This window comes from Prosopis cineraria, unplaced genomic scaffold, assembly GCF_029017545.1.
Source record: "Prosopis cineraria cultivar Desert tree isolate PC_DT_omini unplaced genomic scaffold, ASM2901754v1 PC8, whole genome shotgun sequence".
NCBI lineage: Eukaryota > Viridiplantae > Streptophyta > Magnoliopsida > Fabales > Fabaceae > Prosopis > Prosopis cineraria.
Window position 1 is genome coordinate 16,517,649 of NW_026555339.1, and position 26,342 is coordinate 16,543,990.

General features: G+C 31.9%; 2 protein-coding genes and 1 pseudogene across 3 annotated transcripts; 2 read left to right on the forward strand and 1 right to left on the reverse strand.

Annotated features, from left to right (window-relative positions):
* Positions 1–365: 365 nt before the first annotated feature.
* Positions 366–3,956, reverse strand: LOC129317385 (BURP domain-containing protein 3-like; annotated as a pseudogene).
* A 10,498-nt stretch (positions 3,957–14,454) lies between these two features.
* LOC129317118 (receptor-like protein 15) lies at positions 14,455–21,183 on the forward strand. Of its 2 annotated transcripts, XM_054961473.1 has the most exons (4): positions 14,455–14,940; positions 16,666–16,746; positions 17,704–17,838; positions 19,010–21,183. In XM_054961473.1, exons 1-4 carry the CDS (start codon positions 14,583–14,585, stop codon positions 20,326–20,328), a joined length of 1,893 nt encoding a protein of 630 aa, XP_054817448.1. In that variant the 5' UTR covers positions 14,455–14,582; the 3' UTR covers positions 20,329–21,183. The 2 variants fall into 2 exon arrangements, with proteins under 2 accessions (XP_054817448.1, XP_054817449.1); XM_054961474.1 differs by lacking the exon at positions 16,666–16,746.
* Positions 20,331–21,183, forward strand: LOC129317119 (receptor-like protein 13). The gene has a single exon (XM_054961475.1). The coding sequence runs from the start codon at positions 20,342–20,344 to the stop codon at positions 21,158–21,160; it is 819 nt and encodes a 272-aa protein (XP_054817450.1). The 5' UTR covers positions 20,331–20,341; the 3' UTR covers positions 21,161–21,183.
* Positions 21,184–26,342: the final 5,159 nt, after the last annotated feature.

The window sequence follows — 26,342 nt, forward strand, 5'->3', positions numbered from 1 at the left end:
AGAATAAAAAAGTTAAGAGAAAATGAGAAATATGAAGCATACTTAATTGACATACCTTGTACAAACTCTTCCCCCCTCATACCATATAATGCTTCTATAATCTTATTTAAAAGTCACTTTTAATTTGTTTTATCAGAATTAAGGAAAATTTTAAATTTCATTAACTTTATTTAAAAATTTAATAAGTTTTCAACTTTATCCCTATTAAATATACATACTTTAAAAATATATTTTCTCTCTCCAACCTTCAATGGAAGGCAAAAGAAAAAATTTATAATAAAAATTTATTAATGTAATTTATAAACAAGATAAAAAAATTTTCTCTATGCCTTATAAATAAAATTAAAAGTACTATGTGAAATGACCTAATTCGTGTTGAAACTTGGAATCCATGTAATGGTGTCTTGAAAAAGGAAGTGGCATATTGGAACAATCCCTGGTTTGACTTTTAGCGTTTGGAAGGACAAATGTTTTGGATTCCACTGTGACGTGTCTCGGTGTCATACACTCACAACTCTTACTCTGCTCGTATCATCCCCCTTCAACGACACCGTATAGACAACCGTGTCCTCTATTTTGTGACAATAAAACACAGCGTACACATAATTGAGCTTTTGGCACACCACCAGTTTCCTCTCTCCCACCTTCTTAACTCCATGCATTATTGTGTACTCTTGCTTCTTTGTTACCTTCACCACTTCTGTAGAAAAAGCTTCCACGTGTCTCCCAAGCTTGGAAGTGATAAAATCAACCATGGATTCCAACGACGTGGCACAATACTTCTGTTCTCCTTTAACCCCTGACTCCTCACAAAGTTTAATTGTATTATTCATAATACCTCAGCTTTTACTGACCCAGGCTTCACAGCAAATTTGTTCAATATCTCAGCCATCTGGGAGCAAAGAATTACAAATACATAAATTATCTTTTTATCCCTCTTAGTTTCAGAATATTAGTGTTATTCACAGACATGGTAGAATGAGTCTGATACTGAAACTACGTACCTTGCTTGAGGAAAAGGGAATGGATTCCAGGACTTCATGAGGCAGGAAAGATGCTTGGTTGGAGATTTGCCTGAAGAGCAAGTTCATTCTATGACCTTCAAGTCCTTCTCCAAAAAGAAGATGGCTATGTTGTCGTTATCATGGAGTTTGGTCTCAGAATCAGCATAACAAAACTCGAATGGGCATTCGACTCCTCTGAAGATGGTGGTGCCGCCACCTGACTTGACAGTATTAACTTCTTTCTCCGGGCCTAAATATAAGTAGTTTTTAAAGAAAATTCGCGTGTCAATAAAATCCTTATTCTTATAAAAATACATAGTTTTTTTAGAAAAGTATTATTTAAAGTGAAAATTTAAATTCTCAAAAAGAAAATTCCAATAGTAACCAGCTGGTTGGAGGAGATCTGCAATAGATTTAGGCATGGGCGTAGTGGGAAGCATGGACTTCCAGTAAAGCTCAGGAGGTAAGGCAGCATGCGTTACTACCAATAATGCAACCTGAAATTTTATATATTCATATATAATATGCAAATATATAAATATTCATTCGCATTAGATTAATTGGAAAAGAAAAAGGTGGAAAAAAAAAAAGCAAGTCGAAGCTCACCCCGAGAAAAGAAACGATGGGTTGGAATGAAAACATCATCATTGAAGAAACTATGTATTGAAGCTGGAAATAATAACCCGTTAATGATATTAAAGAGGAATTTATAGGAATCCTAGAAAGAGGGAGAATGTTAATCAATTATTGTATGTCCTGAGATATGGGACTCAGACTTGGATCTCAATTGGCAATTTACAAGCGATGTGGCTAACATAGATCATATATGACTGGTCAACTTTTTAAAGGAGGTAATCAATAATCAATAGTTAGTTGTCGGCAACCCTACCTCTCTCTTAAAAGAGGTCTTGAGTTTAAACTTAAATATTGACATGTGTTATGCCTCTCTTTTCTCAAGAAAAGGATTAGGTAAAAGATAAACTATTGAAACTTAAAAAAAGTAGTAATAATAATAATAATAAATTGATAAAATTTGAATCACTCTGATATTAGGGTTGTCAAAATTAGGGTTTTTAGCAACGCGGTAAAGTACTTCTTTTTTTTTTAACAAAACAATATCCTCGTTGAGTACTTGACAGCTAGATATGATATAAATTCTGTACTTGTGCCTCTATATTTATCTGTATCGTTTCAGAACCACCTATATCGATTCAAATTTTGATGGAAAATGGGACCTTTTATTTTATATAAAAAAGGGGACCTTCTAGGGTTGTAAAGGTAAAATTAAAACCAAAAAAGAAGTTATTACATTCGTTTGCAAAAATAAGATTAAATTACATATTTGTCTCTAAAAATTTTTATTAAGTACGATTGATATTCTTAACTGACTAGTAGTTTTCAAAAATAATGCAATATTGCTATATAGTAATATTTGATTTATGCTGAATGTTAATTGAACAATTTTACTAGGATTAAAGAGAAATTTTCTCTTAGCAGTTTTTTTTAATGTGCAATTGGTACCCTAAACTTTCAATTAATTCAATACTTTTGGGCTATTAATATTCAAATCAAAAGAAGGGGAGATATCTTGTGACCGATGTCGAATAGGAAGTCGCAGAGCTATTATATGATAGTTTCATACACAAAAAGGAAAAGGAAAGAAAGAGAAATAGAAGGAGCAAGTTAGGATTTTCTCTACTGTTGCTTTGCATAAGTGCATAGATCGTAACAAGTAATATAGAGTAAGTAAAGTATCATTCTTATAAAGATTTATATTAAAATATGGTTAAACAAAAGACAATGTGAATTCAATTAAGTTAAGTGAATCCAAAATATGATTGGTGTTTAAAATACATTACTACAAAACTATTTTACAGGAGCACTTATTTTTGCCTTATGAAAGCACTTTCAAAGCGCTCCCATATCCAGCGCTCCCGTATATACAAGAGTGCTGGATAAGCGCTCCGATAAGTTCAATATACGAGAGCGCTTTTATTAAGAGTGCTCCCATAGGTTATGAAAAAATTAAGAAATTTGAGACCTACAAGAGCGCTTTCGTATCACAGTTTTTGGGAGCACTCTTTAACTGAGCACTCTCGTATGTTTCTAAATTTTTTTTTCTTCTACATATCATGTGCAGCTCATTACAAATGACAGCTATTCCATAACAATGTCAAAATCCAGCAACAATGCAGTTAAACATTAAAAGTTATATGCAATTAAATAACTTGAAATTAAGGTAAATTAAAATCAAATTTCTAGCTTGTCTATTCTCTAACTAGTCTTACTAATAAAACTTTCAATAAATTTCTAACATTAGATGTTACCTATCACAAATAATTAATTATATATTCTGACCACTCCTCAATCACATCTTCTATTTGCTTTATGGTTAAATGTGAAGATCTTACTCCAGCAAAATACCGCAAGAAAAAATAACATATAATCAATTATCTAAGTTTTATATGTAAGACATGAATGTAATTTTGAAACACTTACATTTGGTGGAATCATCAACTCTTGTGTGATTATTTCTTTCATAAACTTCAACACATGGTAAGCACACTCCCAGCTTTTTATTTGTGTAGATACCTACAAAAACAAAAAATTAAGACATAATTATCTAAACATGTTAGAAACAAAATAGAGCTAATTAACATTTTAAATATCAAGATATGATCTACAGATCAAATTTGAAAAAAAAATCTGGCAGAGCCTCCCTTGTAACTTGGACGTTCTAGAATTTTTCAGAAATTCTACACCAATCCAAAACAAACATAAAATGTTAATTGAACAATCATTTATATACATACAAACATGTTTTGTTAAGCAAATGATACAAATCTTTATTTTGTTCCATGTATAATACTCAGCAGGATCACTCTTTTGAGTATTTGGGGGGAGACCTTCACCACCTCGATAACGTGCTACAGCTCTATCAGAATTAAACATACCAACTGAAATTATGTCTAATCATTATAATAAACATGTATAAAGAATAGAGTGATTGAGACACTTACTAATTGAATAATATCTTCATAGATCTATAATTCTTGAGCTCATTATCTTTTAATGAGTCAAGATAATAAATCGCAAGGATGAATGGATTGATACAAACAAATACCCAATGTTGCCTGAAAACATGAAATATTGTATCAAATCAAATGTCAACCAGATTTAAAGATGGATAACAGCTCACCCTGGATTGTGAAGAGCTAAAAATAACATGTTCTTTTTTCCTTTAGCCTTGAATGCATCAGCAATTTTTTGAGAATGACAATCAATGTTGTATGTACTTGTGTTGTGCGGGCTAATGAATGAAAATTTTGTCATCAATGAGCCTGGCACAACAAACGTAAAATACAAATACTTACAATGAAAGAATAAAAAAAGATCATTATAAATAATAAATAAATACCACAACAAGTAAGAAAGCTTAAACAGTACCTAATTTATAAACTAACTACTGTGGTTTGAAGCTAATCCTTTGTCAGAATATCATTAATATTTTCTACTCCTAATCTTTTAACAACCATTTCACCATAAATCCCCTTATCCATTTCTATTTCACGAATGGCACTATTTTTAAATGTTGTCTACATAATCACTTTAAGTGCATTTTGATTAGGATATTTTAACTGAGCAGATTCTGTATCGATCTTCTCTGCCATGTTAAGTACTTGGAATCATCTACAATACTGTACAAGCATTTGAATCTTGGTATGATTGGAAAATACCACAATGCTATAGCCAGACTACACCCATTTCTTTTGTACCGTGACACATCACATTTTAGACACTTATTTGAAGTTGAATACTCATTTCGAAAGAGGACACAGTCATTGGAAAATGCATGTATCTTCTTATAACTTATCCCAATAGAACATAGCACCTTTTTAGCTTCATATGTATTAGGTGGAAGCTCATTGTACTCTGGCAACATCTCATACAAAAGTTTAAGCCAATTTATGAAACTCTTATTGCTCCATCCATTAATCAATTTTAAGTTGTACAATTTCAGAACAACTGATAATTTTGTGAATTTCTTACAATCACGATATAATTGTTTATTAGCATCACTCTTCAACCGCTCAAACATCTTAGGACAGTCCTTAAAATCCTCTTCAACCATATCAATCATCTTATCAAGATAGTCAACATCATATATCCCACTATCACGATCAAATGATGTGTAGCTTACACTATCCCTCCAATCACTAGTGTAATTCCTTGTCTCCCCATGCATAGTCTAATAGGTGTAAGTTGGATCAATCCCGTTATATACCAAATAATCTTTCAATTCTATTGGCTTTACACGTCTTCCATAGCAACATTTTAAACAAGGACATATGACTCCACGGGGGTCTTGATCACAAGAAAATGCAAACTCAATAAACTGATCTACTCTATCTCAATATTCTCTAGACAATCGATTAGCTGACATTCACTTATGATTCATATCACTAATATAGCCATAAAATTCAAAAAACAAAGACTTAGAACATTTTTTTTAAAAATTCAACAGAGTCTCTCCTAAAAATGGATCATCGCTAATAATGAAGTCCAATAATTCAGTATATCAATTCATCCAAATAAAAATGTTATACCATAACGTAACAAATATCTATCAAGTAATTATAATTTATCTAAGGTTTATCTATAAACTTAATACTATTATAGTCATAATTCAATAACAACTACATCCAACTTCTTGACTAATATATATTAATTTTAACATAACCACACCAAAATTCATTTATATAACAACTCAATCATAGAACAATTGTAATCAATTTAAAGATTAATTTTATTTGTGAGAGTAGTATAATGTCAAGAAAAATTTAACAAAACAAATAAATTTTTACTACCAAAAGAAAAAATAAATATAAAACAATTTATCAATAAAAATATATAATTAAATAATTTTTATTTTTTACCAATGTAATGAAATAATTTTTTTAAAAAATGAAAGCGTACCTGTTTCAGCGCTGAAGGAATGCAACCCAGTTCGACACTAATGAAATGCAACCCAGATTCGGCACTAATGGAAGGCGGCGAAGAGTAAGATTCTGACAACAGCAGACGTGGTCACGACAGACCCAGATTTCAAACAGGTTTCAGTGTTCGACGACACAGCTTTCGGCACAAGACAAATAGCTATCGACGGCACTTCACTACGCAGGTTTCAGCGACGAATAGCTTGATGAACGGTGAACAAGAGACGGCGGCCATAGATGAGATCTTGGAAGGCGGGAATGGAGAGGGAGGTTTTGAGAAAAACAAAACGAATAGGCACAAAACCAAGAGTTAAAAAACTGGCATGAAAACGAGCAGCTGTCAAAAGTTATAAACACAAAAAAGTTACTAAAAAAAATTACTTATGAGAGCACTTTTATTAGGAGTGCTTTTACATAAAGCGCTCCCAAAGAGTCAAGCTTTTTTTTTTTATTTTTTTTTAACCTAAACCTTTAAAAGCGCTTTATACAAAAGTGCTCCTAAAGATTGAAGTATTTTTTTAATTTCTTATGAATACCTATAGGAGCGCTTAATCTAAAGTGCTCCAAAAGGGTCAATGAAATTTTTTAATTTTTTTAAAATTAGACCTAAGAGAGCGCTTAGTCTAAAGCGCTCCTAAAGGGTCAACAAATCTTTTTATTTTTTTTTTATGACAAGACCTATGGGAGTGCTTAGTCTAAAGCACTCCGAAAGAGTCAACAAAATTTTTTTAATTAATGTATAGGAGCACTTAATTTGTAAGTGTTCCTGTAACAAACACATATAGGAGCACTTTTTATGTAAAACACTTCAGTAGAATGGGAGTGCTTCTGTCCAAAAGCGCTTCTAAATAGGCGCTCCTAAAAGCTTGCTTTGTAGTAGTGATATAAATTAAACATTTGAAAAAGTATGAAAAACATAGAAAAGAAATTGATTCAAGTTTTTTTTTTTTAAGTAGTTAGGCCTAGAAATATTTATTTCCCTTTATAACACACACTTCAAGAAAACTTAATCAAACCCTATTATATTTTGCTCTTTATGATGAATTATGTTTTTCAAAGATACTCAATTACTCATAAGAGCTCTCTCAAGTCTCCAAGTAGGTGTTTACACTACTAAAAAACATCCATTTTGCGACAGATTTTATCCTAATTTTAGGACGGAATTGTCGTCACAAATGTAGTTTGGGACGGAATTTGTGACGGATAACCTTCCGTCACTATTTTGCTGGTCACAAATTGTTTGCGACGGAATTTGAAATTCCGTCCCAATTTGAGACGGATATTTTGAGACAGAACTCCTGTCCCTAATTTAGGACGAATCTTAATGTCACAATGGTGTCCCTAATTTGGGACGGATTATAGTGTCACAGATCTGTTCCAAAAATTTGTGAAGGAATTTTCATCGCAAACGCGTTTCAAATTTTGTGAAGGGCTTTTTTGTCACAAATCCATCACAAATTTATATTTGAAAGAATTTTTTTAATTATTTATTTAATTTCAATTGTTATTTCCCCCATCATTATTTTACAATCTCAACCTGTAACAATAATTTTATATATATAAATAAGCAAAATTATAAGAAATTTAACTTGAAGCATCAAGAACAAAATATCTCATTTAGTATTTAAAATTTGATACAATCATACTCAAATGTCAAAGCATAGAAAAATCATTCAAAAGCATTTAAAGTAGTCAAATAACATCATAATCACCAAACAACATCAAACAGAAGCATGAGCTTCATCATCTTCATCTTCATCCTCCATAGGCGGCATACGCTTAAGCAAAATATTGATATTCTTTTAGCAATTTTGAAGCTCTTGTCGCTGCTCATTTATTATTGACTCAAGCTTTTTGTTCGTCTCTGTCAAAGCATCTACACGCTTTTGCAGCTCATTTTCAAATTCTGGGTGGAGTCCTGTATGATAAGAGGCATCCTCTACAGAACAAGAGCTATGATATGAAGGAGCCTCAGATCCAATACCAAAAATGTGTCCTTTCCTGTTAACACCACCCACAGCTTTCAACCATAATTCTATATCATCAGCATAGTCTTCTTCTACTTCTTCAAGAGGTGGATCCATATCTGGGAGCTCTCCTTGATTAGAGGATCTATTAGACCTCTTTAGAGTCATATAATGTTCCTATAAAAAGATAGGTAATTAAATTATAATTTAACTCAATTTCATAACTCAACAAATTGAGTGATAAGCATTCATTTAACTTAACAAATTGACAAGGTAGCTATAAAGAAAGATTAAAATGCAAATGTTTAACATTCCATAAAAAATACAATGAGAGGTACAATTTTATGTCAATTTCATTCAAATCTAATAACTCATAACTTTATCAAGTATAAAAAATTTCAATGATAAAAATGATTCCCACAATAGGTAGTCAAGCCTCCAGCCATCAATATAATCCTAATGAAAAAATCAAAACAAAGAAATATATATGCACTTACATATACATCAGCTGACCTCTGATCAACAAATTGTCTAGTCTTTTCATTATAATGTGTGCACTTAAATAGCTCAACCATTGTTGGCTCTCTTCCAAGCTTTATAGTCTACAATTATTAACAATAATTATAAATATTCATTCAATATGAGAAATAATTTGTAATTTGATTTTTAAAAAAACTTACCATTCTTCTTTTATGCTCGGATATAGAAATGCTACCACATATATTCTTCATTCCTCCTTTAGCAAAGGCTCGATTTGCCTTAGCCTTTTGTTTCTTGTTATGATATTCTGGCTTATTCCATTGCATTTCTAATTCTTTCCATACTGTTTCTGGAATCCAATTTGGCCTAATACCTGGACTCCTGACTCTAGTCATATGTTTTCTCAAGATATCACCACACTTTTTCTTCCAGTTAGTCTTAATTCTTGCATCATTTTGTGGTAGCCATTTGAAAGTTTTCTATGTATAAAATAAAAAGGTCATAAATCATTAATAAAATAAAGAATAAGAACTCAAATACATTAACTCAAAATATTCAAATAGAAATACCATCCATTCAGAGAACCAGTAACCCTGAACCTTAGGAGGAGTATTCCCCATTGTGAAACATGGGTACTCAAATTTGGATTTAATAATGGGAAGGAAACTCCTAACAGCATTAGCAAGGTTAAGCCTACATTTAGATCAACACGGCCAATTGTTATAAAAAAGTACAGAATTGAAATAAACATAAAATTTATAATAAAGTAACATATCAAAATTGTTAGCTTACGTATCATTATCAGGTTCTACCCAAATTTGACCATCTATGGGATCTCAACTCCCAGGTTTTGAAGATGATATGATAGGCTCTACTGTAGATCCTACAGAGGGATTAGATATGCCAACAGAAGGAGATCGATTAGGAGGAGATAATGATCCAACACCAGCTGGTGGTGTCACGGGGCTGTTAAGCCGACAATAACCACGTTTGATGCCACGACTTGTCATTTGTACAATTAACATGAATAAGTTACATTTGCATAACAATATGTAACATATTAAAAATAAAATCAAATACATAAAAAAATGCAATTTTAAACAAACTGAGAATTTAACATGCACTATGAATTCCTCTAAATATCATCTTCTGAATCATCTGCTTCTTCATTTTCAACATCATGTTTGTCATCACCTTCTTCAGTATCATCTTCTGAGTACCAATCCTCATCCTCCTCCACCTCCTCCTCCACCTCCTCCTCCTCCTCCTCCTCATCCTCCCTTCCTTCTCCTTCATCATTTTCTTCATCTTCTTCATCATCTACTTCACAACCATCTTCAATATCCATTAGGTTGTACATTTCATCATCATGAACAATAGAAAAGGGTAATACAACTTGCAACCCATCATCTTGAAATGCCCCAATGTTAGTTGTACATGGTGGCACATCAATTATGCTTCGAGCCTTTGCTTTAATAACAACTGCATGATTAGATTTCTGATGAACACAACTTGGATAAGATGTATAATATACCTGCATTGCTTGTTGTGCAAGAATGAAAGGATTATACTTGTTATACCTCCTTGATGTGTTAATTTCAACAATCTTGTATTGCTCATGAATTGTCATACCACGATTAGGAGTTGGATCAAACCACTCAGAATTGAACAACACTAGCTTTTTCTCAAGAAGCCCAGTATATTCTATTTGCACAATCTCTTGTAGTATGCCATAGTACTCACACTCTGATTGGCTATAATCAGAACCCTTAACACAAACTCCACTATTTATAGTAGATTTTTTATGAGTGTATGAATGTGTGTGAAACTTGTAATCATTAACAAAGTAGACAGGCCATGTTGTAACTACCCGTTTTGGTCCTTTAGCAATGTCATGTAAAAGCAGATCAACATTATTGGTTGATGTTAGATGATCTTGAAACCAAGTAGAGAATTGGGTTTCAATTTGATCTTCTATCTCAGCATCTGAAATTTGGGGGCTACATGAAGTTAAACATTGAACAAATAACCTACAGAAAAAAAGTATATTAATCCCTAAATAAATAATGATGCAAGTTTTTAATTAATGTCACTTACTCTATATAAGGTTGTACTTCATCACAATTCATTAGAATATATCTTGTGGCAGCTTTTGCTTCTTTATCCTCTAAATAACGAGATTTGCATTCTCCATAAGGTCATCCTGGATAGTTAAAAATGGAAATTATAGGTAGATCTGATTCTCCACCATCATTATTTCTTAGAAGTCGTATCATTATTGATTGAGCATCTAGCTCAAAGTAATGAGAGCAAAATGTTGCAATCTCTTCTATTATATAAGCCTCACAAATAGAGCCTTCCATACGAGCTTTATTCTTCACTTTAAGCTTTAAGGTGTGTAGAAACCTACATCAAGTGACTATGAGCATGGTGACCTAGTTTTGAAATAAAGTAAAAGTTTATTAAAATATATAGACAACTTTTACTACCTTTCAAATGAATACATCCATCGATATTGAACTGGTCCTCCAACCTTAGCTTCATAAGTAAGGTGAATTGGTAGGTGTTCCATTGAGTCAAAAAACCCTGGAGGAAGAATCCTTTCTAACTTGCACAATGTTTCAATAATATTTTTCTCTAACACCTCTAGTTTAGAAATCATTAAGGTGTTTGAACAAATTTCTCTAAAGAATAGACTCAACTCAGCTAAAGGTTCCCAAACAACTTTTGGCAAAGCATAGAAAGCTATAGGAAGCAAACGTTCCATAAACACATGACAATCATGACTTTTCATTCCATGTAATTTTGCCTCCTTTACATTAACACATCGAGCCAAATTAGATGCATACCCATCTGGGAGCTTTAGGTTCTTTACCCATTGACAAATAGCTCGTTTTTGTTCAAGATTGAATGAATATTGTACTTCAGGTTCCTTGCGTCGACAATACTCTGGCAAGTCCATTTGAGCCTTCAAAGTATCTTTAGTTTTCTCCTTTATGTCCATGACAGTATAAAAGACATTGTCAAACACATTTTTTTCAATATGCATGACATCAAGATTGTGTCGAATGAGATTAGTTTTCCAATACGGCAACTCCCAAAATATGCTTTGTTTAATCTCTTAATTAATGAATCAAATTTCAATTTCAATTAGTATAATCAGTCCTTGCTTAATCTCTTAATTAATGAATCAAATTTCAATTTTTCTTGCAAATCCTATGTGATTATGTGAGGTTAATGAGTGTATCTCTACCTCATTAATAACACCATCCATTCAACTTACAAACTATAAATTCTCACACAATTTAACTCAAGTTTTGACACTTAAGTTAGCTCTTTCAAACATCAATTAAGTGAACTCAACAATCTAATTGATGGCCAATCAACTAGAAGCATTAACTATAGAGTAAAATCAACATAATCACATCATTAATCAAAAATACAAAAGAAGAAATGAGTATTTAATCCATACAAAGAGTTCAAAATAATTCTAAAACCAAGAATTTAGCTACAAATGTATATAAAACCTATGAGAAAATATAAATATATCAACACAAACAATGAATAAAAGGAAAGAAAGGAGAATGGAGAAGAAGAATCATGATATGAAACCAAAATCCTTTCCAAGCTTTAAATCCAAGTTCAATCTTCCACCAAATCTATGCCCTAACACACTCAAAACTCTCAAATGCTCTCAAGAAGTCTAGAATGACAGCCAAAGTCAAAAATGGGTCATATATGCTCTACAACCTTAACTTTATCAACTAAATAAAATATTTCATTTTGTTGTTGCGTCGAAATTTACGAACAAAGTCATAACTTTGCTCTGTTTTGTCCATTTTTCCTAATCGACATGACTAATCATCTTTTCACTTATTTTCTTCATCTAAAAACTATCCAATAGCATCATTAAGAGTTTAGAAATATATTCAATCAAACCTTAAATCAAAATATCAATAAATTAATTTCAAAATACCAAAATAGAGTTGTGGTTTGAATTTTCAAAATAGAATGTACATTTTTTTAATTTAAGTATTCAAAATGTGTATAATTGTACTAAAATATATTAAAAATTTAAGAAAAATTTACTTAAATAATATAAAATTTTAGAGGTGAACATCTGCTGGGGCACAATTTTTCAGTGGTTTATAGGTGAATTTGAGGAGTCTAAGTAAGCTATTTCTCTCATTTTTCAACCTCTCTCATTCATTGACCAAGTTACTTTTGAATAAACTACGTAAAATGAACCTTTTATCCTTTATCATCCATGCACATTCAATGATTTTATTTTTTGGTAATTTGTCCCTTCTGACAAATTATAAAAAGTAATATAATCAATGTAGCAAGACAATTCAAATTTCTTGATCATGTGCTTTGACAAAACTGTAAATCAAATGAAGAAAAATGAATCTTCTTAGCAGACATTTAATAATTTTATAAGCCTGGGATGACTATACATACAGATTTTGAAATAGATTTTTATGTCATTTTCTATAGATAAATTTGAACAACATATATATATATATATATAATATTCAAATTTTATAGAATATGTATGTGTGAGAGTATAAACTCCTAATTAAAAAGATATATAATTAAAATCTAAGAATTTTGTCAGTGAAAATTGTAATGATTATATGAGAATATTTAATTTATATATTTTTTAAAGTTCCTATGAAATCTTTAAGTCATTATGACATCAACTGCTTCATATCATGCTTGCTCTGTCGCTATCACAAAAGAACGCCAAAGTCGTCTTGGCGTTCATGTCGTTAATATCACTTTGTCCAACATGCATGACATTGACGGCACATTAGGTTGCTTAAACGAGACGGCAGGTGGATAATGAAAGCATACAAACAAGTGGCTGATTTATGCAATATCCATCATCATCAGGATCATAATAATTTTTGAAATTTTCATAATTTTTTAAAATTAATTTTTTTTAATAACAAGATGCTCAATGTCTATTATTTTAAAATGTATCAAACATTTTTAAACGAATACTTAAAAGGATACAAATGCTCTTTAACCTAACATTAAAATTTTAATAATTTTTTTCAAAACAATGATTTTGAGTAGTTAACGTCAGCCAGTGACTGGTCTATGATCACTAGCGACAGATGGTTAATCAGTGCCAGTAAATGATAAATTGATTGCAATCAAATCTCATGAGGCATGAGTGTATTTATACAAATTCATAAAATTTTTTCATAAATAAGTTTCTTCTATAGAATCTGTTTGTAATGTTCCCTATTTAATTTTCGGAAAATATCTGTATATTGAGTCCCACGTAAGAATTCTAATTACCTAAAGGTCCCACAAAATGGATAAATAGCTTTGAAGTTCCAGCGAGACCTAAGTGCAAATATTTTTTATTGCCTAATTACTATATTGCCCATGATCTGGAAAAAAAAAATGAAGTTATTATTATCTGTTGCCTTGTGATTACTCGTTGTTTTGTTGAAATTACATGTTTCTTTGTTATCAATTTCAACAGTGTATAACTTATTTAATTTAAAATAAAATTCTTCCCTTTAATAAACTATTTTTTTATGTACTAGTCACCCTAAAAGTTAAAGTGGTACCATAAGGATCATGAAGTTCTAGAACTAGAAAATTACAAATAAGTCTTCTAAAAAGTTAATAAGAATTAATTCCTTCACAATTCCAAATAATTAAATGAGACCAAAATACCATTTGAACAAGACCCTTTGACAATCTTTGATCGGCTTATCAATCATCAAATCGGTGCAAAAGTGACAGTAAGTAATTGAAAAAAAAAAATATTATGCGTGATTTAATAATTTCTTAACCACTTTATAATTAAAAGATTCGTCGGATCGCTTGCATTTTACAGGAAAATTTTTTTAAGCAAGACAAACATATTAAAAAAGTTAAAACTATTTATCGAATTATGAACGACAGTCGTTGTAGAAACTTAATATATATAAATGCTAGGGACGACCATTTCAACTTCCATTATTGCTAATTACACCATTTCATATGGGGACCATCTTTTCTGACACATCATATATGGGAGCTATCTTTATTCTCACGGCCCATAAAGATTGAGAATAGGCAGCAGAAGAAATTGCGAGAGCTTCAAAGAAAGTGAGGAAGTATACTGAAGGATGGGATGTTTAGTGATAGAACAAGTGTGGTGGGTGGTGGTGATTATTATGTTATTGGGACTTAATGATGGAAGTAAGGCGTGTTTGGAAGAAGAGAGAGAAGCTCTTCTCAAACTCAAAGAAGCTTTCAATCATCCAAACGGCTCATCTCTTCCTTCTTGGAATAACCTTACCAGTTCTGATTGTTGTAGCTGGGAGGGAGTCAGCTGTGACAACTCCACTCACAGAGTGATAAGCCTTCTTCTGGACTATGTAAGAGCTCAAGAGTTGGAAGACATCAACTGGTCTTTGAATGCTTCTTATTTTCTCCCTTTCCGCCAACTTCAAACTTTGGATATTTCTAGAAATTACTTGTCAGGTCTCTCTCTCTCTCCCCCCCTCTCTCCCCCTCCCTCTGTGTGTGTGTGTGTGTGTGTGTGTACTCCCCATCTATCTATTTTATGATTTGTGACTCATGTTCATATCACCTGTGCAAGCTGAATTTGAATCCTCTCATATATCATTCTTCTCTATTCCTCTCAATTTTGACTTGAATAGTTGTTGGATTAGTCTGAATTGTTATCACAGATGCAGTTTCCATTTCTTTCCAATCGTTTAGAATATAGATTTATGAAAAGGATCGATGTGAATTGTTGAATCAATCTAATGAGTAAACTTGAAATATAAGCCATTGCATATAATGATGGTTTTATTTTAAAATTTCTTAAAATATAGAGAGAATGAAAGTTAAATCTCAAAAGGAGGAAATTAACAACAGTTAAGTATCAATAAAGTTAAAAAAAAACAACTGTAAAAGTCAATTTAAACAGTTTTAAATTTAAAAGTTTTAATTATAAATATGATATTTAAATTTTAAATATAACAATTAGTTTATAATTCAAATTCTTGTTTATAAATATTTAAATTGATAGTAATAATTTATTTTATAAAAAATTTTGTCAGAAACTTAACTATCATTAATTCATTCTTCTAGGACTTTATTATTATTTTCCTTAAAATCTATCGAAGAGCACAATATTGAATTAATTAAAAATCTGGTATATATAGGCACAAACTTCATGTTTATCTCATCAAAAGTATCAAATTAAAAACATCTAATTCATTGTTTAATGTCATATCATCCATGTTTAACACATTGTATTTATGTTTAATAGAGAAGTTCATCTTCATCAAAAGTATCAAATATATATATGTGTATGTGTGTGTTTAAAAGGCACAAAATTTAATATATATATATATATATATATTAAAACATTATATTTCATGGTATAAAAAGAAAACATTAAATAGAGAAGGGATCACACAAAGTCAGAAGATAACTTTGAATGAACATTAGGGAAAATTTTAGTCAGGGACTCTTAACTTAATTAAAGAGTGGATCCCAGAATTTCTGAAAGTTCATTGAAGAACTCGTACGAAATTGCTCCTGAATTTGTAATAGAAATGACAAAATTACCCTCATTTAAATGAACAACACAAATGACTTGTTCGTTCCCTCACTGTTTGTTGTTTATGTGCTTACGGAATGTTGTTCGTTTTCTTACTTCATTTATTTATAGGTCTAATTTCACTTGATTTTATTTCATACTGGTTTCATGATAAGATGACTTATTCGTTTTCATATTATATATTGTTCATTTACTTACTAAATATTGTTTGTTTCCCCTACTTCACTTGTTTATAGCCCTTGAAATGAAATCAAGTAAAAGTAAGCCTGTAAACAAGAAATGTAAGGAAACAAAGAACATTACGCAAGTAAATAACCAACATAAAATATAAGAATAAATAAATCGTTTATGTTATTTATTTAAATGAGAATAATTTTATTATTTCTTTTATAAATTCAACAGAAATTCCGTACGGTCCTTCAGTAAAGTTTCAAAACATTTGGAGTTTTTTTTTTTATTAAATTCAGTCAAAAGTCCTTGACTGAAATTGTCCTTAAACATTATCTTATAGCTCCTTTGTCTGTATTCTCAGATCTTATTGGAGATGTAATAGAAAGTCAATGATAGGACCACAAAAATATGAAAATTCATGTTTGTGTGGTCCCATTAACTGATGATATTTGTCAATGGAGCAGGGCTATTTGGAGAACTTAGATTGGACAACTTGCAAACTTTGTATCTGGAAGAAAACAAGCTCACGGAAGTCCCGTTCCTTGGTGCTTAATTTTTATTTTTCTATTATTTTTTGATGCCATATTTAAAATTTCTTGTGGTCTCATTAGTTCTATCCCCCCCCCCTCGAGAGATCAATTGAAGTTCAATTAAAAATCGTTGAGAATATCGATAGTTGAATAAGAGGGTGCTTTTACTTAACATATGATGGTAACATGACTGAAAGTAAAAGAGAGCATGTTTGTTTTCTATTTTTAAAAACTGTTATTTAGTTTTAGAAATAAAAAAATTTAAAAATTTGTTTGGATAAGTGTTTTCCATTTAGTTGTTTTCAAAATTATTTTCATTTTTTGTTTTTAAAAATAAAAAATTAGAAATAACTTTAAGTTATTTTCATTTTATTTTTGTTATTTTTAAAATACACTACATTTAATTATTAAAAATTATAGTTACCTTGAACAATTTTTATGATTAATCACCATCATTAACTGCCTATAACCATCACTATTAATTTATTTTTTTCCAATTCTAAAGCTGTTTTTAATTGACATAACCAAATGAATTTTCATTTTATTTTGTTTTGAAAACAATTTCGAAATTGTATTACAAAATAATTTTTTTAAAAAAAATGAGAACAGAAACCAAACAGGTCCAGTGCCTTCATCAACGAATTTTGACATCTATAAAAATTAAGAAATAGCATCAACCAACGTTAAGGATACAAGGATATCTATATATAAATTAATTTTTATTCAAAATGGAATATAGGAAGGAAAAAGAAAAAGAAAAAGACAAGTTGTATGCAATGTTAAACCCTTTATACTAAATATGCTTGAGAGTAGTCTATTTTATTAAAATAGCTTAAACCATTAGAGTTAGACACACCTCAAACTGTATATATTCTTGATATATCTTCTAATTTCTAAACTTGGAACTTCTTTATCTCTAGTTTACTTCTTTGTTATCATATTTTTAACATATTTTCATGTTATATTTGGCAGGTGTTTCTCATTCAGGCAATTCGAAGACTTTGGAGGGTAGTCTTCAACAATCTAATGCGTCTCTTACATCTCTAGCCTCCTTGCGGGCGTTGTCCTTTTATAAAAATAGCCTGGAAGGCTCCCTACCACAACAAGGTACTATATGATCAGCAGCTTTCTTTTTTTTAAAAAAAAAAATTAGGGTAAGGGTATTTTTTGTATTTAGATTACTTGTCTGAGATCTTATATATTAATTTTCCCTAAAAAATATTTATTGAGGTTGAATAAAAATATGTAAACAGTAGTTTTGCATCCCTTCCTATTCTCTGTTTGTATAGTTTCCTAACCCACCTACCTACATGCATGCATACAAAGCTGGCTTTATGTCACATCCTATATTAAAAGGATTTGAAGAAAGCCTTAACCATATAAGTGTATGCATTGTACACCCTATTGAGTTAACCTTTTGAAAAAAGAATAATGACTCCATAACCAAACAGTATCAGAGCTAAACTTGAGTTTATCTAGTCGATGGGTTCATCTTCATGAATTGTCCTAGGAAACTGTCATGTCACATATTGAAGAGATTTGGAAAGGATCCCAACTATATAAGTGTGTTGTACACTTTACATGATTTATTTTTTGGAGAAAGAGAATAATGGCTCCAAGACACTAGTGGCTTTTTGCTGTCTTTATTTATGCTTTGGAACTAAATTTCCCAACATTTCGTAACAAACAGGCTTAATGAGACTTTTGGATTTGATTGGGAGACACTAAATAATGGGCCAGGATCATATTGGGCTATGTAGTAACGGGCTTGGGAGTGTGATGACGCTATTTAATGAGAGTCACTTTCCTTTCTGTACGACTTTCTTGCTCCCTCCGTGCTTCTTCTCTTGCTGCACTCTTCTGTCACTTTCCTTTCTTGTTAATTTCCTCAGCTGTAATGGCACTCTATGTCAGTGGCCATTTTGAGTAACTACTTTGTCTGTTTTACTTTTATGTATTCATCACTGAGAAATTGAGGCCATAACACCTCTATCCAACATATTTTGTTTTCATATTTTGCTACTAGATTGAGAACGTTACATAACATTTGGTTAGTTCATATCCATTTTTTGGCTTACAATTGAGGATGTTTTTAAAGCTCAAATATTTAATCTAAATTCATTTGTTAAGTCGAATTTTCATTTAAATTGGTTTAGCCCATATACACCCATCCTTTTTTAAAAAAAAAAAAATCCACTAATCTCAAAGTTTAAGATGTCACATAAAGACCCATAGACAAATTAAAAAAGAAATAATAAACAAAATTTATGTGTTGCAGGTGGCTTATGCAATCTGAAGAATCTAAGAGTATTGTCTCTTGGACGCAACAAGTTTGAGGGTCACCTTCCTTCATGCCTCAATAATTTGACATCTCTTCGGGTACTTGATCTTCAATACAATGGTTTTGAAGGACCCTTCCCTTCCTCACTCTTTCATTCTCTAAAGTCCCTCAGATTCATTTCTTTAGAAGAAACCTATTTCACTGGCATAGCATCGCTTTCTTTATTAGCCAACCACTCCAACCTTCAACTCTTCTCGATTTCGTGTTATAATAACCCCAATCTCAAGCTTGAAACAGAAAATCCTCAATTCATCCCTTCCTTTCAATTAATGATTTTTAATGTCATCAAATGCACTATGAATGAAGGAAGAAATAACAAAAGTAGTGTACCCTCTTTTCTTCTTCATCAACGTGACTTGAGAGCTCTACAGCTTGCCTATCTGAACATTTCAGGAAGTTTCCCGAACTGGCTTTTGAAGAACAACACAAAATTAGATTCTTTTAAGGTTGGCCACAACTTCTTGACTGGTCCTTTTGAGCTTAACTCCACCTCAAGATTTATGGATATGCAATATTTTGATGTTTCCTACAACCCTATTAATGATGAAATCCCTCCTCATGTTGGCTCTATTTTTCCCAACTTGCTTTCCTTGAACATGTCTTCAAGTTCATTACAAGGTGGATTTCCAGCTTCACTGGGTGACATGAAGCAATTGAACTCACTTGACTTGTCTAATAACAATTTGTCTGGCTATTTGCCCCAAGAATTTGGTAAGGGTATCAATGACTTGAGGATTCTAAAGTTGTCAAACAACAACTTAACTGGCCCATGTTTACCAGTTGGTTCAAATTTCACCCATTTGTTGATTGTGGATCTAAGCAGCAACAACTTCACAGGAAAAGTACCAGAAGGGATGATTAACAGTTTGGAATTAAGAATGCTGGATTTAAGTACAAACCAACTATATGGTGAAATTCCTAGCTGGATTGGAAACTTCAAGCACTTGGGTTACCTCATTTTGTCCCAAAATTCTCTGACAGGTCCAATACCAAAAAGCTTCTGTAATTTAGCCGAGCTTACATACCTAGACCTTTCACAAAACAAAATCAATGGCACTATGCCAAATTGTCTAAATATGCCATCACTAAGGTACTTGCATTTACGGAGCAATCATTTTATGGGATCCATACCTTCTGTGTTGGCCAAATCATCCTTGCTGTTAACATTGGATTTGACAACGAATAAATTTTCAAGTCAAATTCCGAGATGGTTTGGGTCATTGTTGAATTTAAGGGTCCTCCTCCTAAAGGATTGAAGGATCCATTCCTATGGAAATGTGTAAGCTCAAGAACATAAGCATACTAGATCTTTCACAAAATAAGCTTTCTGGAGGGATACCACATTGCTTAAATAACATCACATTTACAAAGAAGGATCAGATGGATGGAACCTTATTAGGAAAATTTGTTGTCCCTTGGACAACAAGAGGCCCGGTATTTTACTTTAATTACACAAGCGGTGATCTTGTTCATGATGAATATGAAAGAAATTCTACATGGTATGAGCAACAAGAAGTGAACTTCATGTCCAAAAACAGGTATGAATCATATGAAGGAAAAATATTAGATTTTATGTCCGGCCTAGATCTCTCAAATAATCAATTGACAGGTGAAATCCCTTTAGAAATTGGATACTTGAACAATATTCATACATTAAATATGTCAGACAATTATTTGACTGGGCCAATTCCAGAAACATTTTCTGGCCTTATGCAAATTGAGAGTTTAGATCTTTCACACAATGACTTGACAGGCCATATTCCTTCCCAACTTACACAATTGTACTCTTTGTCTGTATTCTCTGTGGCTCACAATAATCTATCCGGGAAGACACCTGACATGAAGAATCAATTTTCAACTTTTGATCCAAGTTGTTATGAAGGGAATCCTTTTCTTTGTGGTCCTCCTCTACAACAAAAGTGTTCATCTATTGATAATCCATCAGGGAGAAACATACAACCACATCATTCAGAGGAAGTGGGCTTCCGAGATGCCTTCTTATGGACTTTTTCAGGAGCATTTGCAGTTTTCTTTCTAGGTGTCATTACCTGCTTGTATTTCAACTCCTACTTTTATAGTTACAAGTAAATTGGAAGAGAATTGTGTTAGTATTTCTAGTGTTGATTATTCCAAACCTTAAAGAGCGTTTTGCAGAGTTTGAAGAGCATTTTTTACAAGAGTTGACATGAAGAAAAGACTCAAGCTTATGTTTATTATCATTATAATTAGAATCTATCTTCTGTAAATGATTAGAGCTATATTACTCAAGTTTGAATGGTCAAGTGACTTTGTACTCTTTTAATACTGCATACCATGACTTGAAAAAATTTCAAAATTTTTTGAAATTATTCTGAGACAAATCTTTCTGTGTTGAATCTTTAGTAGTCAAAGTATTGCTTTTGACTTCCAAGTATCTCTTTAAACTTATCATTTGTCTCTTAACAAATTAAACTATTTTGATTAGTTTTTCTTATTCAAGTATTAAGAGAAGCACTTGACTATCCCGCTTTGGCCTTTGGCTTGAAATACATCTATATGAATGCTAGTTGATTACTATAATTTCTGCTCAGAGCATAGATGGTTTAAACACAATAAGTAATTGATAATTGGTTCAAGAATAGTTGAGTATTTTTTTTTTTAAGGGAAATCATTATTCAAATAGTTCTTGGTATACTCGACTATCATGTTGTGCTTTGTATCTCAGTTCACCTTCTCAGAGTTCGATGGTCAATTACCATGAACTATACTTGATTACACATATTCTGATGTGCCATATATGTTTGCTTCTTTTAAAATATTATTCCAATATAATCATCATTATTCAACTATCAGTGTGGTTTATTGGACTTCATAGTCTTTCATGTTCAAACACCAACAGTTTCAATAAATTCAATAATTTCGTTCCAACATTATCACTATCAAAATTTAGCTATAATAAATTTAAAATTTTAAAATCAATACTCTACATGTAAAAATCCCTCAAAGTCATAACTCAATGTTCCATCAAATATACAATCCCCCATTAAACTTTTTGTCAAAACCCCAAATGTACATTATTTCCAAATCCCACAGCAAAGCTTTTTAATATTCAAATCTCTTATCACATAGTTCATTGACAATTATTTATTTCTGAGAATTCAAATAGTTTCATACTAATTTCACACTCAAATTTCCTATGCAATCTTCAATTTACGTTTATAGAGTAATAGCACTCAAATTGAAAACACTACTAACAAGGATCAATGAAATTTCAAAAATATACAAAATCAAGTAAAGTTTCTTCTAACAGACATTATGTCAAACACCTTCCATACACTAATTCTTAAACTCAAACCAAACTTCTTCCTCTTTGATTTCATCTCCCAACAATTTACAATATAAGCATTTAAATCAAACAACATCCCAAATTCCACTTCTTCCAACAGGGATATCATTCTTAATTCCATAAAAAATCAAACTGATTAATTACCATCTGGCTCTAAGACTAAAATTTCAGCTTGAATCAATTTATCATCCTTGTTCAGACACTCACAATAGTAGAAAAATAAAGCATCACCACATCAGTCATCAGGCACACGCGCACACAGAAACAATAAAAGAGAAGTGGACTCAAGACCTCTATATCTTCGTTGACATTGGCAGACACAGGGAGAAAGGAACGACGGCAAGTACAGGGGAAAAGAGCGACGGCCAACAAAACGAACCTCTCATAGCCAAGAATTAACTCCCATGGCACAACACTAACAGGGGAGGGAGAAGAACACTGAGCAAAGGGAAGAGGAATGTCGAAGGCACCGAAGAAGAAGCAAGAGAGAGAAAACTCACAACTCAAATCCATGGGGTGGCAGACGGAGAATCAAAGACGAGGAAGAAGACGCCCACGCACTCACCACGACCTCACGGAAGGTGAGCAGAGAAATGACGGTGAAGCAGGGGAAGGACTCGCGGCAGGTTGTCACAGCAGCCGCGAACGATCCGGCACCCGTCGACGGCGAGTTAAATGGAAGAAGAAGGTCGGAAATCTGAGATGAAGGGTAAGGGTTTTCGTACACTTGTTGCAAATCAGAGCAAGATCAGAGTGCTCGCAGAATTAATGAAAGGTAAAAGAGGAGCTGAACGCGTGTATCTTGTCCTGATTTCTCTCCATTCTCCAGATTATTTTTTTTAAGGGTAAAACGGTAATTTCGTTCAAAACAGGCTAAAATGAAAATAAATATTCCTCTGGCAAGACCAGGATTTGAACAGTGAACACTAGACATTTCAAGCGAGAGCAATGAATAATGAAAATGCAATGAATTTATCTTATTACCATTCTACTTTTTATAATCATTTTTTGGATTGTTACAATATGGTTAGTTGATTACTAGTTATTTCTTACTCAAATATGAGAGGCTTTGTTTTTGAGAAAATTGATTTCTTGCCTTCAATACTTCATTAATATTTTTCCAGTATATATTTGACTATCGTGTTTCTGTATAAGTTGGGACTTTTTTTTTTTTAAAATGTATATTAATGCTTGACTACTAGAACTTGTTTTTCCTGACAAGTGCATGTAATACACCCCAACGGCGACGGCAAGTTCTTGTGAATAACGTCTAGAATTCATGCCTAACATACAGCTACATAATGTAACAAAAACTATAAATAGAAGCCTTATTCAATCCTGCATTTATCTTGAGTTACACAGTTCTAACTACCTCATATACTGTGTTTCATTGTATAGTCCAATCTCTTGAGAGAGACTCATTCTGTTGTAAAACATTTAATCATGATTCTTGTTTAGTGTTCGCAAGGTTGTGGGAACTTTAAGAGGGTTTGCAAAACACCTAGTAGGTGTGAGAAATGAGGATTTCACAACTCGAAATGTTGTCTTATGATTCGAACCAAACCAGTATAAATTTTTGGTGCAACTCTACATTGTAATTAATACAAGTTATGATGGACGAAACAACTCAAAGACGAAAGAAAGCAGAGCAATGTGAGCAAGCCACAGTCACGATAGCGAGAGAGAAACGCGAGGCAAGAGACGTTGACAAAATGAAGCACGCCAGCAGGGGAACAGGGCTATAGATTCAAGATTTTTTATTTTATTAGTTCGGGTATTTGATTCTCTATGATAAGTTAAAAATTTAAATTTTTTTGTGAATTGTGTTTAATCCATTTTAGGCAAATGATTATGTATTTTTCATGTTACCAATTTGTAATACTATATCATTGATATATCACTATATATCAATGATAAATAAGTTTATGTATGATTGTCTAATTATGTTGATCTACAATAGTATATCCATAACACACCATTATATATCATCAATATATTAGCCATATCAGTGAAAACTTACTAGCTTGTTTATCATTGATATATAGACATATATCAACAAAATAGTATTGCAGATTAATAACACGAAAAACATATAATAATTTGTTGAAAACAGATCAAACACGATTGACAAAAAATTAAAATTGATGGTAAGGCTACTGAGATTATATTTGTGCTTCGATGCATTTAAGAATCATTCAAAGAAACCAATTTGGAGCCTGCTTTGTGCAAGAGTTCATACCATATCACATGAGAATACTCCATTCCCAAGGAGATCATACTTATGCTTGATGCATTTATTTTAATTCTTCTTTTAACTCCTCTGTGTTCTGCAAAATTTGCTGCCCTTTCATTTTGGATAAAAATATTATTTGACACAAGCTTCATTTTTTTTCTCATTACTTATAAAGATAAACTAAATTGTTCTGCAAGGGAAGACTTGTGGACTTACTTCTAACTCAATAGAAACATCGGCCTCATACAGAGAAAAACAGATGCAAAAATACTTTCGTTATCGATATGTATTTCAGATGAATACTTCTATTAAGATGAAGGAAGCGATCCACGTGCCAATTCACCAGGTTCAGAAGACACAGGCTTCTGTAGAAAAGAAAAACGAAAGAGGGAAGAAGATTTGAAGGAATGCCGATGCAAGATGTGGGATTCAAAACAAACTCAGAAAAATAGATCAACAAACTACTAAGAAATAAAGAACATTGATCCATACTGCATAAGGGAGATGAGGTGAAAATTTTGAAAATAAAAATACCAAAGTAAAAAATAAATATGCAAAAATGGAAATCTCACCCCGTCAGCAAGATAATTTTTTGAGAAAGGTCAAATAGCAGGCTGTAACTTGGGTTTCCATTTTCATCAAACAGGCACCACAAAATTCACACATTACATTCCAGCACTTAAACAAGTGTTGAGCTAAATTCCTTTGGCTGAAATAATATCTTCAAGTGGAGAGAAATCTGTAAGATGAATATAATATTAAGGTTTGCTGAAGTAATTGCACAAATAAACTGGGTGTAGAAATCAAATAAGTTGTAGTCCAATCTCAAGAACAATATTTGGTTATTCCTTTAAAATACTACCCACTTTTAAGCATCTATTGATCACAAGTATATGTTCATAATATATATGTACAAAAGAAATATCACTATCCTTTCACATTCAAATACATCTCTCTAACATCTAATATCATAATATGTAAAGAATAAATAAATAAAGAATAGTTTAGTTAGTTGGGGGTTAGTTAGATTCTGTTAGGATAAGGGGATGAATGAGCCTATATAAGGGATCCTAAGTGTAGTCAGATGTTATGCAAAATCAAAAATATAGAACATAGTTCAATTCTCCCTATTCTCTAATTCTCTTTCTCTCTCAACTCTTATCTCTTCCTCTCTCTCCTATTTTTGCTTCTTTCTTCCTCTTTCCTTCTCTTTCACTCCTATATTTCTCTCTTTCTCTTTTTCCAATCATAACATATCCCCTCATGAATGGCCTGTTATGATGCGACATTCCCTCATCATCTATCACTTTATTTGATCTACAGAACAAAATTAACATTGACTAGTAAAGAATATAAGATAAAAAGGTAAAAATATCCACAAAGTGGTCAATCAGAAGCACCCAATATCCTAAAGTGAGAAAAATGACATAAATACTTATAAAATTACATGAGTGGATGCAAAAGTTGTAACACACCAATTTTTTTTAAAAAAAATAATTTAACTCAACCATAGTTGGGTTACAGCCACCCAACACATTCTTATATCAATAATTTTAATATAAAATATTTTATAATTGGCTTCAACTCACACACTATAACATTTCAGATAAATTTTTACCTCCCACATGTCATTAGGCTAAATCACATTTGTCCATCCTTATACTCCCAACAAGTAAAATAAGCAATTTAGTCAATTTTCAACACAAGCCAGT

Excerpts from the sequence above, each read along its gene's own strand:
- LOC129317118 (XM_054961473.1), top strand. The coding sequence starts at position 14,583 with ATGGGATGTTTAGTGATAGAACAAGTGTGGTGGGTGGTGGTGATTATT. Across the intron at positions 14,941-16,665 it reads TTCTAGAAATTACTTGTCAG|GGCTATTTGGAGAACTTAGA; the intron begins GTCTCTCTCTCT and ends TCAATGGAGCAG. Across the intron at positions 16,747-17,703 it reads CACGGAAGTCCCGTTCCTTG|GTGTTTCTCATTCAGGCAAT; the intron begins GTGCTTAATTTT and ends TATATTTGGCAG.
- LOC129317119 (XM_054961475.1), top strand. The coding sequence starts at position 20,342 with ATGGAAATGTGTAAGCTCAAGAACATAAGCATACTAGATCTTTCACAA.